Consider the following 18,115-nt stretch of genomic DNA (forward strand, 5'->3'; position numbering starts at 1 on the left):
GTGTAACCATGGTGACTTGTACCAACCTCAAACGACGGCTAGTCAAATCAAAGTCTGAATTAATTTGATATATAAATTATATATATATATATATATATATATATATATATATATATATATATATAATATATATATTACACCTAGCAAAGTGAAATCTTATACTTACAGGTAAATTGAAGCGTTGTTGTCGTTACAGAGCTGTCTGTCAACCTCTTATGAACGTTGTCATCACTACCGCATTGCGTTGTGGGTATTTATGCCGTAGCAGTGTTGTGTTTACTGTAATATTTCACCGGAAATAGTATGCAAAACGCTTACTATTGGTTTCATAAGGTTTCGGACACACTCAAAAATTCCATATACTTTTTTTAGTGTACTAAATAGCATGTTAGTGTGGAGTTCCGGATGAGATTAATTGTTTTATATTCACAAAACGTATAAAGCATCTTATCCGTGTCCGTTATCAATTAAAGGAAAAATACCACTACATTGTGAGGGCAATAAAATATGCAGCAACATTTCTATCCCCATGAAATACTTCCTCATATTTTCTCTAAAATGTTTCAAATATTTATGACAAATGTCTTAAATTATAGATTACTTCTTTATAACATAAACAAAGAACAATTCACTTTAAAATACTTTTTAATACTTTTTTTTTTTTTTGGTACATGTGCTCGATTTGACCATGTCCCCAATGCAAAGTAATCAACTTCTACAAGAACTATAAGCCATACAAGTGGAGTTTCTCAAGGTCTTGGTGTCTTAATGTGGCATTTTGGAAGGATTATTGATCATTTTTATCAATTCTCAAGTAGTAAAAAAATTGTTAAATTTAGCACCAAATCTGTTTAACAAATGGTATCAAGCCAAAAAATAATGCAACAACTTATGAGACATAATAGAGCATGGGGATGGACATCATATACTTCTATCATAATGTTCTAAACCCTTATACATTTTCACAATTTATTTTAATTAATTAATTAATTCTTGTTTTGTCTGATTTATGACTAGAACAACTTGACACACAGTGCTGAGCAGCATCTCAAATTAATCTTCAGGTTCCCAGCTTCCAGATGATGTAAACCACGTCTATGTGACATCTGCTGTTGACCTGCTATCTCCCCCTAAAGACCCCCTGGACCTCCCTAAAAAAAATGCGAAAACATGTCCATTGTGGTTCTCAGAGGGTTAAAGGTGTGTGCCGTCATCATGGAGTGTCATTATTATTACTGGTGGTATTCTTTTGGTCTGAAATTGTCCGTTTTGATGCTTTATTAGCACAAAATATCAACTCTGAGTAGTTTCATTCCAGTTATTTGTACCAGCCTTCATAAACCTGTATTTGTTGCATCTTAATTTCGACACACACACACACATACGCTAAGTGGTAAAACCCTACTGTCAGCCTCTTGTCTCTGCCACAACCGCAGCAAACCACAAAAGGCATTAGAGTTCTCTGACTGACTGTACATCTGGCTGTCTGACAGACTGAGCGCACACACACATGAGCCCACAGACATTCCCAATCAGTGTGGCCACCACCACCCACCTCATCTAGGCCATCATGGTGGCTTAATGAAGGACAGATCCCCGCCGTCGCAGACCCAGAGTGGTTAGGGTTACACTTTCCGCAGAGGGGGAGCGGACTGGAACCGGCGCAAGTCAAAGATATTGCAGGAGAAAGAGCGAGGCAGAGGAGGTGGGGTGTGGGGGGGCAGTATGATATTGATAGAGACAGAAGGAGGGAAAAAGCTTGTGCCATGTGGTCTGCATTTCGCTGTAATCCCTGTTCTAGCCCGGTGTTCCTGCCTCTGTTCCCTCTTCAGCCCGAACCCAATCAGGCAGGCAGTCGCTGAAACCTGAGCGGCTGCTCTGGTTCTTCCCAAAAAAAAAAAAAAAACCCCAGACGACGACCAGGTTCCCAGCGCCGCGGGAAACACATCCATTTATCTCTGATTGATTCTCTGCATGCAGTGATATATGGCATATTTGAATTGTGTTTCTAGGTGTCAGGGGTGCAGGGAAGGACCTCGGGGTGTAATGTAGCCTCACACACACACACACACACACACACACGGTGCACGCTGTGGCCACATAATAACGCAGCTGAAAGACACGGGAAATGGACGATTTTATTGAAATATGTGTATGTCTGTCAGCAGGGCTGTGTGTGTGTGTGTGTGTGTGTGTGTGGTGACAGAGGATCTGCTCTCTCTCACTTTCCATCTCTCATGTTCTTTCTTTCCTTCTGGGCAATATTGTTTTGGTGACTTTCTTTCTCTCTTTTTCTCACACACACACACACACGCACACGCACACGCACGCACACACACACACACACACACACACACACACAACAAGTAGTATTTTTTTTTTGAAAGAAGTGACAACAGTAATTTTTGACACAGCATATATTCCGTATTAACATACATTCATAGGCAGTATAGTCTTCTTCAGTGTATAAGTCTTTACAGATCTACAGTATGTCTCTATAATGATAGCACGTTATTATAGGAAAGCTTGGCTTTATGGTGGTGGTGGTACAAGACAACAATAGAGTCCTGACAGTGGCATGGGAAACTGTGTGTGTGTGTGTGTGTGTGTGTGAGTGAGAGGAACAGGGACAACTGTGGTCAGATGTTGGTCGCTGTGGGGCGAGGGCTCTATGTGCGCTTGGAGAGAAAGTGCTTCAGTCATCATGCATGGTGAACATGCTCGGCAACCCTCTGGCAGACCCCTTTGTGTGTGTTTACATTGTTTGCTGGTGTGCATGCGGCGTGTCTCTGTGTGATTACTCGTGTTTGCATTAAGCCGACGAGCAGACTGGCGACGTGCAGGAGGAGGCAACATCAATCCAAATGAGAATACAAAATATGATGTTCTGAAATGGTATCATTTGATGATGATATAAAGCTGGGGACACACCAAGCCGACATCAAAGAAGTAGCGGCGACGAAGGCCGCCCGTTGGTCGCCTGAAGTCGCCTTGGTTTAGGCCGACAAGTTACACTCTCCACACCGCAAAGACTACGGCCGACGGCCAGTTAGCACGCACGTTCTGCGCCTGCGTGAGAGGAAATAACTCTCCACACCAGCAGGCGGCGGTAGTCTGTATTCATCATTCAAAGAGGGAAACCAGAAGACGGAGGACGGAGGATAAACAAGCCGTTGTTGTGATATGTACATGAAACAAAGCGGCTGTTGCGGTCGGCAACCTCTTGATTTGTCTAAAGCTGAGCGTACACTGTACGATTTTAGAGATGTTGTTGTGTTAATTCCTACTCCTACTGGACGAGTAGATCGTTTGCGATGTAAAGCCAAAGCTCACGATTTATGTGCTCACACTGTACGGTCCGATCGTCAGCCCCGACCTGAGTGTTCACACTGTACGTGTAAAAGAAGAAAAGAAAAAAAACACGGCCTGTCGGCTCCTGTGGGCCGTTCTGGCTGTTGACAGTTGTCAATAAAGATTTGTTTGAAAGCTCCGAAGCAGGTAAAGTGTGTTTGCTAGCAGAGACGTAGATTTTTTTGGTTCTAATAAGTTAATTATTGAGGTTTTCTTTCTAGTAAGTTAGACGCGTAGCTCGTATTTTAAGAATCCTCTTTTTGTTCTATTTATTTCTTTGATTTTTAACAGCTCCCACAAGCCCCTTTTCCTTTAGTTTACCTCGCCTCCTTTTGTTATTGACAAAAATCAAACTCCTGGTGAATAAAATAACTTTACTTTACCAAGAAAATCTGGTTTCATGTCGCTTCCCTTTACCCTAGTGAGCTGGGTCGTAACAGCGGCGTCTGCCCACCACTCTCACTCAGCACTTAGCTTCATTCCAGATGTTCATGTCGCTGTGAAGATATCCGTGTGTTGGAATGATCAGATGAGATGAAGATGAAAAAGGAGAAGAGCCTACTGTGTGACTTTACTCGTTTGCTTTCTTTCTTCACTTCTCGTGCACTGATTCGCTTTCGCTGAACAGCCAATCAGAGTGATTTATCTCACCGACGAGCTCCGCTGGAAAAACCTCCGACACGGTCAGACTACAGCCGACGGACGCTCACCGACGGCCTCGAACCGTCCTGTTGGCTTGGTGTGTCAGGACCTTCAGGTTTCTGGTTGCACGTATAGCAGCTGTGGATGAATACAGGTGTCCAATGTTTGCTGGGTATGTGTGTGTGTTTTGTGTTGCCCATCACCTGCCAGTGCTACGGGTCTGCAGAAAAGACAGGAAGCAGTGGCTTTCACCTGTCCGTCATCACCCTCCCTCTGACAGAAAGACAGTGAGTGTGAGTGTGTGTGTGAGTGGAGCAGCATCAGGGCATTGCAGGGGCAAAATAAATGACTCAACAGCAACTGAACCTCAGCGCAGATCAGCGCAGCCATGTACACTCAGGAAGCAAATCACAGGAAGTCCGTCTGTGACACGCTCCTCCTGTCCGTCCTCTGACAGACTCTCCCTTTTTGACATCCAGCACTCCAAAGTGAGTCCCCGAAGCAGCAGCAGCAGCAGCAGCAGCAAGGACGGAGGGCAAACGACCCTCCTCTTTACCCCAGCCCAAACCCCTTAACCCCACCCATGGGTCCAGTTTGTCCCTTATTATCTCCATTCGTCTGTCCCCTCCTTCTAGGTCCACCCCCTCCCGTCAATCTTCTCAGTCTCAACAAATAAGTTAAACATTACAAAAATAAGAAGCATCAATGACAAAGCAAATATGAGAGTGAGGGAGGGAGACAGAAAGTGAAAGATGCTCTCTACTTGAGAAGAAACAAACTGCCTCTGTAGCTTTGTAGGAAATCCCATGCATAATCTACTGATATCCATTAAGGTGGCATAAAATGAATAGGATGACATTTGACCTCTGAGCGACTCAGTCTGTTTCCGTTGACCAGTAGTAGGAGGGTGGGGTGGTTTCAAGCAGGAGAAGAGGGAGGTTCACAAGTCCTCCTCGCTCCCTCTGGTCTTGGTACTTGAGCAGGAGTGTGGGGCGTTTGTTTTGTTCATCAGCAGTGCCCTCTGTGCCCCCCACTCCCATCACCGGCAAGTGTGCATCTCCACCATTTTGCGGCACTGTTTGCATTTGACGTAACAGCACCAGTGGAACTTGCAGCTGCACCTGTCCACCACCTCCACCTCCTGCGTCTGGAAGCCGCGGCCGCAGCACATGAGCTCGCAGCCGTCGATGGCCTTTGAGGTTCGGTTGCACTGGCGGCCCACCGTGCCCAGCATGCCCGGCGTGCGCGGGTCAAAGTCGCAGAAATCCGGACTGGGCTCCAGGTAGACCAGATCTTCGTCCGTGTGAGGTTTGAACTGGGAGTTTCGAGGCACCAGGACTTTGGTGGTGCCCACCTTGCGCTGCTCCACCTCAGTGGCGCCGTCAAACTTCTCCTTGATGACGTTGCCCACTTTGCGGAAGGGCGGCATTGCTTTCCAGCAGGTCTTCACCTCGCAGGAGCCGGACACGCCGTGACATTTGCACTCCACGCGCATGTGGGACAGGATGGCCTGCAGAGATGACAAAGAACCTTTTAGTTAGCAGAAGAAAAATAATGTGATGATAATGCATGATATCCATAAAGAAGAGCAGCTGCAGCATCCATCTCTCAATGCTGCCTGCTTACAGCAACAACTACAACAACAGTTTCTACTGCTGCTACCAGACCTGCAGACTCAAGACTTGGACTCAAGTCAGACTTGAGTCACAAAAATTAAGGATTGGGATTTTGACTTGACTGCTGTGACACTTCACATTCTGTATTTTGATTTAAATTTAAACTTGACTTGGACTTGTCTTAAATTATTTGAGACTTGACTTCAACTGATCTCATATGACTTGAAAACTTGACTTGGACTTGTCTGGAATAAGACTTGACTTGGACTGATATGACTTTGGACTTGACTTCAGCTAATCTCGAATGACTTGAAACTTGATTTGCAATTATCACAAAAGACTTAAGACTGGACTTGGACTTATCTTGGGTGTCTTGAGACTTGACTTGGACTTATCTCAAATAACTTGAGACCTGGACTTTTCTTGAATGACTTGAGACTTGCCTTGGACTTGTCTCAAATAAATTGAGACTTGCCTTGGACTTGTCTCAAATTACTTGGAAATTGACTTTCTCTTATCTTGTTTGACTTAAAACTTGACTTGGATGTATCTAGAAAGATTAAGACTTGACTTGGACTTGTGTTGGGTGACTTCAGACGTGACTTGGACTTGTCTCAAATAAATACTGCGAGGGAACTACAGAATTAGTTCAGAAAACAAATAGCCACCGTGACTCTTTGGCTGCTCCGTGCTCTACAAAAGGGTTAATTCTCATATTTCATGTCGAGGGCAGCGAGTCACCTTCCTGCCGGCCTCGTTGTTGTGCAGGTTCATGAGAGCCCGGCTGGAGGACTGGCCTTTACTCCTCTCCCTCACATCCACAAAGGACTGGGAAAAGGCCACTCCATATGCAATGTTATCACTGCAGCCCGACCACTGGAACCCTAGAAAACATATGAAGATGGAGACAGGAAGTGGTTATCTGTGTGGCACTTTAAACATTGCTTAAACAAGACACTATTTTGCAGCCACTTTTCATTCATTCTGTATCGATGGTTCACTGCAGTAATGCTTGATATTGATATTGTAAAAGAGGTGTCTATAAACCGTTTTACAGCCGACGTCATGATGACGTCACGGTGTTAGCTGGAGGTAAAACAAAGGAAAGACTGGAGGCTAACACTAGCAGTCGGCTAAAGTTACACATCTAAAATGAAGGGCTGGGACGATTCATCTATCTCCCGATTCAATACTATCACGATACTATTGTGATTTTTAAGTATTGTGATTCGATATTACGAATTATTGAGATTTTTGTTAACTTTTTTTTAACACTAGACCATGGGAAAAAGTTGAATCGTACACTTCTAGGGACTTTTACTTTGGAAAAAATCTAAATTAATACGGTAAAAATGTTTGATTTTCAGCATGTATGTATTTTCATAGATGTCCTGAAGTCAAATATATCAATCATTGTCAGGCATTATTTATTACATTTTATTTTACAGCAAGTGCAAAGAAATGTCGGAAAAAAATATCTAAAAAAAAAGTTTGAAAAATGTTGAAAAAAAAGTCTAAACAATGTCTGAAAAAGGTAAAAAAAAAGAAAAAAAAGAAGTTTGAAAAATGCCTGAAAAAAAAAAGTTTGAAAAAAGAAGTCTGAAAAAATGTGCCAAAAAAAAGTCTGAAAAATGCTGGAAAAAAGAAGTCTGACAAATGCCTGAAAACAAAAAGTTGGAAAAATGTTGGAAAGAAAGTCTAAACAAAGTCTGAAAAATGCCAAAAAAAAGTCTTAAAAAAAGACTCTGAAAAAATGTCGCAAAAAAATTTCTGAAAAATGCCTGAAAAAAAAGGTTTGAAAATATAAAGAACATTTTTTTCTAAATTTTTTCTTTAAAAAAATCAAAGAATAAAGACTTTTCCGTCAATGTCCGGCCTCTGTGTTGGAGGGGGGAAGACTGAAGGGACATGGCGGCGATCAACCTTCATTTATTAAGGTGTTGTGAGCGTTCAGTTTTAAGGCAAGGTTGCAAAATAATTATTAGACGTGTGTATAAAACAAAAATACTTCAAATTGCATTGAAGTCAACTTTTTGCAAAGTACCCGTATGCACCGGTCTGATGTATACACACATGGAGATAAGATGGCATAATTAAAATGCTACCAATAATATCTGTCTGGCCTTTTCATAATAAAATAATGATTTAAAAGTGTCACATTATTTTGTCTTTAAATGTCAAGACATTAAAATGTATTGAATCAGTTGGTCCTCCTGTTTCCTTTGCATGTGTGTGTGTGTGTGTTTGTGTGTTTGTGTGAAAGGGAAAGAGAGACCTACCCTCTGGACTGACTCCATGTACATTGTGGTCGCAGCCACATTTTTCCAGCTCTCCGCTGCTGCAGGCCCTCGTGACCGCAAACGCCACACTGGCTGCTGAGATGGCATACACAAAGGCTGCCTCACGGGTGCCTAACACACACACACACACACATATACAAACACAGACACACACACATACAGTCATATTGTTTCATTATGGAACTGAAAAGAGCTCATTTTAAATGACAAGAAAAACCTTCTACAGATAAATGTGTGTTGAAGTCTAAGTGAAGGAGCTTGTTAAGCCAATACAAATGGAAACCAGTAAAAAAAAAAATGGAATATTCCACGTCGAATCAGCGTTGTGAGGTCAAATATATTCAGGTTCTGATTCTGTAAAGGCATGCAGGTACAAAAGTTGACTGATAAACTAGTTTTATAAACTAAGATGGTTGCAGGGAGGAACCGCTGCGGTGCATCATCTCACCCTGGGTGACCACTTTGCCGAACACGGGCATGGTCTCCAGAGTGGAGCAGTTCCATCGACGGTTGCGAAACTGAAACTGACACTCGTCTATAGCCAGCTGGGCTCCACGACGCACCGCATCCATCACCTCCACACTGCGCTTACAGATCTGGACCTGGAGCAGAGACACACAGGAGCTACGTCAGTCACAAACACAACGTACACATATTAACTAAATACTTCTCATTTAAAAGGACCAGTGTGTAACATTTAGGAGGATCTGTTAGCAGAAATGGAATATAATATTCATAACGATGTTTTCACTTTGTTAACGCAATAATAAAGCGTTAATGGAAGTTCGTTTTAATGCCATTAATTTCTTCAATGCATAAACGTAACTTGGAAATTTTAAGGTTGTAGCGGGCTCAGTTTTAAAGCTAGAGTGAAGATACTGGTATCATATGAAAGTAGAAAACCTAAAGAATCCATTGGTACCAATCATGTGATGCTTGTCTGGAAGGAGGCTAAATAATGCTTGAAACTTGTGCTAAATTTTGATGGGGAAAAACTGTCATCTACATAGATGTTTCTATAGTAGCCCAGAACGGACAAACCAAATACTGGCTCTAGAGAGAGACTTTTTAAGTTACCTGAAGGTCACCGTAGTTCTCCGACATGCTTGTGAAAGCCGCAGAGTGCAAAACCGTGGTACCGCCAGCCGCTGTCTCACTTCCGTTGCTCCTAAAGTATTGTTATTATGGTAATGATGGCCTCTTAGCGAGGTGAACGGCATTACCACGGTTTTGCACTTGGCAGCTCACATGAGTGGGCAGAGGGTTACGCAGTTGGTTGCAATCTGCAACCACACCACTAGATATCACCAAATCCTGCACACTGTACCTTTAAGCTATATTTGTCCTGGAGAAAGAAGGTTTACCAGCTTTCATTTAGGTTTAGGGCTGTCAATCGATTCAAATAGTTAATCACGATTAATCGCAAATTAATCGTATGATCTGTTCAAAATGAACCTTAAGGGAGATTTGCCAAGTATTTAATCCTCTTATTAACATAGGAGCGGGCAAATATGCTGCTTCATGCAAATGTATGTATATATTTATTATTGTAAATCAAGGGGTCAAGGGACCCCTTTGAAAATAGCCATGCCGGTTTTTCCCTCGCCAAAATTTAGCGTACGGAGCGTTATTTAACCTCCTTCACAACAAGCTAGTATGACATGGTTGGTACCGATGGATTCTTTAGGTTTTCTAGTTTCATGTGATGCCAGTATCTTCTCTTCAGCTTTAAAACTGAGCCCGCTACAACCTAAAAATCACAAGCTACGTAATGCGTTAAAGAAATTAGTGGCATTAAAATGAAGTTGCGTTAACACGTTGTTATCGCGTTAACTTTGACAGCCCTAATATTGATATGTCATTATCAAATCAACTGTGGTACCCTGTAAATAACTGAGAGCATGCTAGAGAAAATGGCAAACTCACAACAAATGCTCATCATTTTTGCTGCAAAATACAGCATACCAAACGTTGTGATATTCCCCGCTACAAGAAGACGCTGCTCAACACACTTTATAGTAAATGATGTGCATATAGGTAGAGGTGTGTACCTGTCTCTGGATGAGGCCTCGTAACCTCTCGCACGTCTCCTCATCCCTAATGCTTCCCACTGACGACAGCTTGGCGAGGTATCTGACGGAAAGAAACAACAACAGGACGTCTTTAGTGTGACGTAGGTGGCCTGAAACAACATGGAGGTCGCAAAGGAGCATTCAGGAGAAAAAGCTGGAAGTACCGAATCATTTGTCTAAAGTTAAAGGTGAGTCACAAGCAAGATGGAGGCGACATATTATCTCTTGCATACAGTTATTGTCACAGATGATGTTCCCCTTTAAACCGGCGATGACTTGTAATTTGAACGACGCCGTTCGGATGAAGCAGAGCTTGTGTACAGAGGGTCGGTTCCCATGACGTTGTGGGAATGTTTTGGATAAATGTCTGGTTGTGAGGACACTGAGAGGAGGGAAAGTGGCTTATCATACACACCACCTCCAGGCCAGACAGGTCGGGGAGATATACTACACACACACACACGCACACACACACACACACAATCTAGGATGTGTGAGAAAGTGGCATCAGTCTGGATGCCCTGACCCTCACACATCCACCTCACTTCAGCCTCATATCTTCAGGCCCAGCTGCACCTTACAGAAATAGGCTTTCTCATAAGCTGGCAGCGAGTCTCCCACAGAGGGAGCAGCCCTGATTATGTACCGTCTACACGACTCCGAGTCTACTCATTTAAACATGAAGCTGAGTCTACGCATCTTAGCTTGTTCAAACAATGGAAAGTTTTGCAGATGACATGAGATAACTCCTGAAGATGTGCAGTTTCACGTAACGCAGTCACAGAGTTTTGAAATGTTTGTTTGTTCAGACAACGCACAAAAACACAGATCACTCTAGATTCAAAGAAATCTGAGGTCCAACCAAAAATGTAGGAAAAAGATTGACCTGCCGGCCGCGGCACACTCAATGTTGGAACAGCCCATCTGATCACGGGTTACACGGCCCCAAAATTGTAAATAGGCTACCTATACGACAGGTGCAGTGGTACCGACCCTCACCCCTTCAAGATCCGTCCATCATGTAATGTCAGAGGTCAAGCCCGAAATAATCAAATGAAATCAAGACAGGCGGAGCGGAGGTGAATGAAAATACAAATGAAATAGATAATAAAGGACTGAAAAAGTGAAACAGTGGAGAGAAAAAGTATTAACATCCAAATTATAACAAAATAAAGTGCATTAAATCCAAGCAGTACATCTGGCTACACTGTGGTACATGCTCACCTACATTATAACGCCATAAAACTGGCATCTAGTGTGAAATGTAGCAACACAAAAGTGATAACCTAACTATTTTACTACTGCAGGCTCCTCCACACACAGCGGACAGAGTTTGAATATCAAAACGTCCCTTAATAAAGGCAAATTCCAACCATATTAACTTTTAGGCTATCATTCTGTACAAGCAGACATGTTTTTCCTTAAGGTCTCTCGAGCTTGTTTTATGAGTCTCGGGTTATGAGTTCCCAAGACCACACATACCTCTGTAAAGCCCTGCTAGCCCGTCTCAATCAAGCTGTGGCACACGTCCAGACTGCAGAGACTTCTGCTGTCAGATTATTGACAAAGCTGTAACGCACAACGCAGAGTACCAATGTTGTACACCAGCGGAGGGTTTTTATGGCATCTTAATTATTGATTATATTATGTATAGATCACATATCAGCTCTTTCAAACCCTCCTGAGCTTGGGTGGTAATAGTACAAGTTTAGCATTATGTTTAGTACTATATGGTAGTATAATTAGTTTCCTTCCAGAGGTCAAACAGCTCCTCCTCTCCGTTCACCCTCTCAGCTCCTCCTCTCAACAGTTCAGATAATCTCTCTCTCTCTCTCTGCGTCTCTTTGATGGCCGTCTTCTTCTCTTCCCCTCCAGACAGTGTCAGTATTTAGCACTCATCGCGGTGATAACCTCGCTCTCTGCCACTCCACCACATCTCAGCCACATCCGCTCACATCCACCCTCAGCAGTGACCTCACTCTCTCATAAGGTTGACTCCGTTTCCTCAGGGCCCCCCCCCCCCCATCCTTCATCAGAGTGTGTCCGATGTTTTCATGTCATGAACCGCCAACACTTTGTTTAAAGCTGCACTAGTCAGTAATTCTACATTAACAATGGTTTAGATGACAATGTGAAAGGGCTCAAAGAACGAATATTACTAAGAAGTGAAAGTCAATTGTTCGTTCCATCGCAACGTCCCAGCAGCAGAGCTACTCCTCCGCCATTTTGGACTGAAAGCGACAACGAGTGGGCGAATATGCTGCTTTATGTAAATGTATGTATATATTTATTATTGGAAATCAGTTAACAACACAAAACAATAACAGATATTGTCCAGAAACCCTCACAGGTACTGCATTTAGCATAAAACAATATGCTCCAATCATAACATGGCAAACTGCAGCCCAACAGGCAACAACAGCTGTCAGTGTGTCAGTGTGCTGACTTGACTATGACTTGCCCCAAACTGCATGTGATTATCATAAAGTGGGCATGTCTGTAAAGGGGAGACTCATGGGTACCCATAGAACCCATTTACATTCACTGATCTGGAGGTCACAGGTCAAGGGACCCCTTTGAAAATGGCCATGCCAGTTTTTCCTTGCCAAAATTTAGCGTAAGTTTGGAGCGTTATTTAACCTCTTTTGCGACAAGCTAGTGTGACATGGTTGGTACCGATGGATTCATTAGGTTTTATAGTTTCATATGATACCAGGACCTTCACTCTAGCTTTAAGACTGAGTCTGTAAGTTGTTTTACTGTGTTAAAAAAATTAGTGGCGTTAAAACAAATTTGCGTTAACGCGTTATTATCGCGTTAACTCTGACAGCCCTTAAAGTTACACACTACTGCTCTAACAAACCTGGAAGGAATAAAACGCTGCGGTCACAGAGGGCTTCAACTGAGTCTTTGAAAGTAATTTCACCACGAAGGACACTGATATGAAAACGTGGAAAGATAACAGCAGTAAGAACACCTGATAATTACATTTTTAAAATATCTGAATTGAGTGAATCTAAACTGTCGGGGGAATCCTAAACCCCGACTGTTTGTCCTCGAGCCCTCTGTGAGGTTATTTATCTTCCCAAATCTACAGGAACCTGCCCCCCCCCCTCCTCTCCTGGTGTGGATCGAGTCCAACTCAGCTCTGATTTGCTCCATCGCAGTAGCGAGGGGTTTCATCAAAGCCATGTGCGCCGTTTGATCCCTCTTTGTTGTTTAGCGTAGCCTTGGGCAGGGCGCTATGTTTGGGTCGAGACATCCAGCTGGGAGACCATCAGACGACGATAAAAACAACCCCTCGACGACAACAGAACCCCCGCCACACTCGACAAACGGCTGGATGGCATCCCGCTGGCCTGACATTCACCCTGGAAACATTTAATAAACACTGGATAAGCTGCTATTCAGGTGATTTTCTGGATATGTGTGTGTGTGTGTACATGCATGGGAAAAGTTCAGCACAGGCCTTGGGCGAGTGTGTGTCTCCCTTTATCTGCTGCTGTGTATCGCTTCCCAGAGACGAGGTTAACAAAACGCCTCAACACGGAGACAGAGGAGTCAACCCGTAGAAGGACAACACACACACACACACACACACACCATCATCTCTCCTCTCTCCTCTCCCTCTCTCCTCTCCGTCTCGCTGGCCTCGGGTGGTTGCGTGCTTAAATCCCAGAGGCCTAAGCCCGGTGGAGCCAGTGGTGTTGTGAAGGCTGCGATGTGTAATGCAACACAAACACGCGAACGCACCACAGTCCAGGTGGAATGCTCCATACCTCCCACCCGGAGCCCCCCACGGCCTCACGGGAGGCTGAAACTGAAAATAAGAGATAATTCTAAACAGAGGAGACATTTATGACGCAGGCTGTTATCTGGAGACAGGAAATAAAGGCTCACATCAAAATGGAGAATACCACACAAAACCTCCCCCGTCTGAACCACTTTCATGCCATATTAATATGAATTACTGCATTATATTGAAGAAACAACTTCATTGTAGTGCAGAAAAGATAAGTTGACATGTATTAGTTGATCAACAACAATTGTGATAATCAATCAATAGTTAAGTCCATTAAGTAACAAAGCTTAAAGGTGTTTACGAGCCTTCAGAGCTTCTTTCTGAATGAAGACCATGAGATGCGATTGAAAGCTCTGAAAGCTGTTTTGTTATTGCTACATGAATTGCTACCAAAGGTCCAGGTCCTGAACTTCTTTTCCAATGTTTAAAATAATAATTTTACATTTTGGAAAATACTAGGACTGTCAAAGTTAAACGTTATAACGTGTAAACGCAAATTTGTTTTAAGGCCACTAATTTCTTTAACGCATTAACACATCTTGCGATTTTTAGGTCGTAGCGGGCTCAAAATACTGTCATCATATAAAACTATAAAACCTGAGGAATCCATCGGTACCAACGATGTCATACTAGCTTGTTGAGAAGGAGGTTAAATAACGCTCCAAACTTGGGCTAAATTTTGAAGGGTAAAAATTGTCATGGCTATTTTCAAAGGGGTCCCTTGACCTCTGACCTCCAGATCAGTGAATGTAAATGGGTTCTATGGGTACCCACGAGTCTCCCCTTTACAGACATGCCCACTTTATGATAATCACATGCAGTTTCGGGGCAAGTCATAGTCAAGTCAGCACACTGACACACTGACAGCTGTTGTTGCCTGTTGGGCTGCAGTTTGCCATGTTATGATTTGAGCATATTGTTTTATGCTAAATGCAGTACCTGTGAGGGTTTCTGCATCAATATCTGTCATTGTTTTGTGTTCTTAATTGATTTCCAATAATAAATATATACATACATTTGCATAAAGCAGCATATTTGTCCACTCCCATGTTGATAAGAGGATTAAATACTTGACAAATCTCCTTTTAAGGTTCATTTTGAACAGATAAAAAATGTGTGATTAATCACGATTAAGTATTATAATGGATTGACAGCCCTAGAAAATACAGTATTGCTTTCTTGCAGAGAGAAGAGAAGATTGATATCACTCTCGCTCTGTCCAAAGGTAACAAACTTCACCTACGAGCACCTCTGAAGCTCACTGATTAACACTGGTTCATCTGGTTTGTTTAATCCGTAATCTGACAGTGTAATGCCCCAATCCGACAGAGATGTGTCGCTACGAACGCAGCCGCCTCATGAGAAATAAATTCACTCTTCCCTCTCACAGTCCAACAGCTAACTAGCTAGCCTCATCTACCGCCATAAAAACAAGAGGAAGGAAGTGGTAAAGTAGTGAAGTCCGCCTCTTGCTTGATTTGATTGGCTGCCTGGGTCAAGTGCGACAATGACGAGCGTGTGCGACTCCGCGCCCGGCGCTGAAAAGTTGAGAATATTTGAACTTTTATGAGTGTCTAAAAAGTGGTAGAAAAACACGGCGTGCGGTGCAAGAAAAGAGCGTAGGCCAGCCGCGCTGTACCGCAGGAAGACAATGGTTTTGCTGGCGACGTGTTTCTAGCAACACATCTCAAAGTGACTGAGCTCTAATACGACAAGTTGGATTTTTAAAACAAGTTGCGCTTTGTGGTGGACTATTTCTTGGCCTGAAGCAGTGATTTCAGAGGTATAGATCTCCTCATCTAGAAGCGCATTATCCAAAATGTCAAACTATTCCCATTTCTCAAAATACCAGATATCTGCTGGTTTCGGCTTCTGAAATGAGAGGAATTAGCTGCTTATTTCTTTGTACTGTTTTGTATGAATTGAAATTGACTACCTTTGGTCTGTTGTCAGACAAAACAAGCTACTTGTACACATCCCTTTTGGGCTCTGGCAACTTGTGAACAGCTTTTTTCCCACTATTTTCTAATAAACAACAAAGAAATGAATCCCTTTCCTGTCTGAAATGTATAAGTTTTACACTTTTCTGTCACTATTTTCATTCAACATTGAATATACTGGCTAGACTAATTACTTTGATCAAGTATAAAGTCAGCTAAAATGAGGAAGACACATAATGGACAGTAGAGAAGAGAGAAATGCAGCAGGGATGGAGGGGATATAGAAGCTGGATACATCTGCATGACAGTAGTATGCTTCACACACACGCACACACACGCACACACACGCACACTCACTCACTCACACACACACACACACACACACACACACACACACGCACACACACACACACACACACACACACACACACACCAATGCTCACAAACTGCAGCACACACTCTGTGCATCCATCACTTCTAATGTGTATTTATATGAAAATATCCCGGTGTTTGCCTTTCCAGCACTGAGCACACAGCAGAGGTACACAGCGACAGGTAAATATAGCATGGATGGGAAATGCAAGGAGGAGAGAGCTGCAAGAAAGAGTCTAAGAAACTCCTTCTCTACTGAGGGACTGCGTGCACGGGTCCTAAAAGAGCCAACAGACCTGCAGGCAATGCTGCAACGACTCTTTGACTTCATGCATGGGCAATATTTTTGGTTAGCTTTGTGCAAATAAAGTGCTGCAAGTAGAGAGCCAGCAGAGGTTTAAACTGCTCGTAAAGACAAGTGTGACCTGAGCTAACCTTCCCTGTCCCCTCTGCAGTGGACACCTACAGTATGTTAAACACATAGTGAGCTGTAGAGGGCACTGTCCTCTCAGTTTACCTTCAGTCACTACACTGAACAGCACTGAGCTCGCTGAACCTGATGGCTTCAGATGATCAGACTGCTCTGAACAGCCGATGTGTCCGTTCAGATGTTTCTGGAGAGACACCTGTTGATTGCATGATGCACTGGTTATGTGCCTAAAATACTAGGGATGCACCGATACCGATACTGGATCAGGTATCGGTGACAACAGGGCTGATTTATTCAATTCAATTCTATGTTTATGTACTATAAACATATATATATTGCATACTGTAATTTGAATTCATGTTTAAGTTTTGAGCAATTTGTTGCTGCATTAAAAAGGTTTACACTTCCTGTTCATTTTGAAGATTGTTTTATCAAGTTGCGGTGTACAATTTATTATTTCACCCCAGTCACTTCCACACAGTGGGGCATACAGCTTATTGATTAAACACTGGTAACGGATCGGTACTCGGTATCGCCTGGGTATAACTATCGATATCAGGGCTGAAAAAGTCGGATCGGTGCATCCCTACAAAATACAGACAGATGGAAACAAGCCTTTAAACCTGGACTCCACTTTCCTAAAAGTCATCTTAGCAGATCCAGAGAATTCTTGGAGAAGTTCAGTATAAGACCAGTTTCTGGAACGGAACGGACACGACGTCACGTTACTCTGATTACAACAAAGGCCCTGTTCAGACCTGGTATTAACATGCGTCCTCAGTGATCCGATCACAAGTGGACTGCTTTAAGTACAGGTGTGAACACACTCAAGACGCATTGAGGACGCATTGAGATCAGATCTTTCAGACCACATTGAGAGGTGGTCTGGGTCACATATGACCACATTCTTTTAGCAGTGTGTAGTGAATGCGTCCTGGGCCACATTAAGGACCGCCTACTCATCTGATGTCCAGCTGGGATCCGCGGGGCCTCTGTGCTCTACTGTATCCTGTCGGTACAACTGTATTTTATTAAAATATATCTTGTGTATAGGTTACATATCTACAGACTATCAGACTGGGAACACGTAGTGCATTATTATCACACTGTCGGAGATGTGTCTGTGTTTTTGTTACGCTGCTTTGCAACAGCTGACACCTGACCGCCCGCCTGTTCTCCGTCCTCCCCGGCTCTCTGGAGCGTCCCCGGGGACCGCCGGTACAATAACCTTTTATTTTGATGTTAATACAATGTACCAGAATTCATGAATATGTAGGATATTACTACTGACATGCATGTAATATTACGTCACAACGTCTGCTGTATCAGCCGTGTGTTTACTGTGTGTTTATTTGCATGTAGAGCGGGGAAGTGAGATCAGTTCACAAGTGGTCACTGAAGACGCATTCTAATGCCAGGTGTAAACAGACGTACTTAAAGCTGTCCACTTGTGATCCGATCACTGAGGACGCATGTTAATACCAGGTCTGAACAGGGCCAAAGTGACTAATTGGGTCAATCATTTATTAAACTGGTCCAGTACTGAGGGAGAACGCTGCAGCCGCTAAACAGGCAGTATGCACCGTCAAT

The 18,115-nt window shown here is 43.1% G+C and overlaps 1 protein-coding gene across 3 annotated transcripts in view; it reads right to left on the reverse strand.

Annotated features, from left to right (window-relative positions):
- Positions 1-3,479: 3,479 nt before the first annotated feature.
- wnt4 (wingless-type MMTV integration site family, member 4) overlaps positions 3,480-18,115 on the reverse strand; it is a 30,288-nt gene continuing 15,652 nt past the window's right edge. Inside the window, exons 1-7 of one of the 3 annotated variants that reach the window (XR_005208698.1) lie at positions 10,146-10,593; positions 9,961-10,042; positions 8,358-8,511; positions 7,889-8,020; positions 6,351-6,493; positions 4,103-5,503; positions 3,480-3,909 (exon numbers count right to left, since the gene is read on the reverse strand). Coding sequence is in view for 1 of the 3 variants with exons in the window: in XM_037783640.1 (XP_037639568.1) it covers positions 5,033-5,503; positions 6,351-6,493; positions 7,889-8,020; positions 8,358-8,511; positions 9,961-10,042 (982 nt within the window). In the remaining 2 variants the exon portion in view is untranslated. Of the gene's footprint in view, positions 3,910-4,001; positions 5,504-6,350; positions 6,494-7,888; positions 8,021-8,357; positions 8,512-9,960; positions 10,043-10,145; positions 10,594-18,115 lie in introns of those variants that run through there. The other 2 variants (XR_005208697.1, XM_037783640.1) reach the window with 2 other exon arrangements.

Source organism: Sebastes umbrosus, chromosome 1, assembly GCF_015220745.1.
Source record: "Sebastes umbrosus isolate fSebUmb1 chromosome 1, fSebUmb1.pri, whole genome shotgun sequence".
NCBI classification, from domain to species: Eukaryota; Metazoa; Chordata; class Actinopteri; order Perciformes; family Sebastidae; genus Sebastes; species Sebastes umbrosus.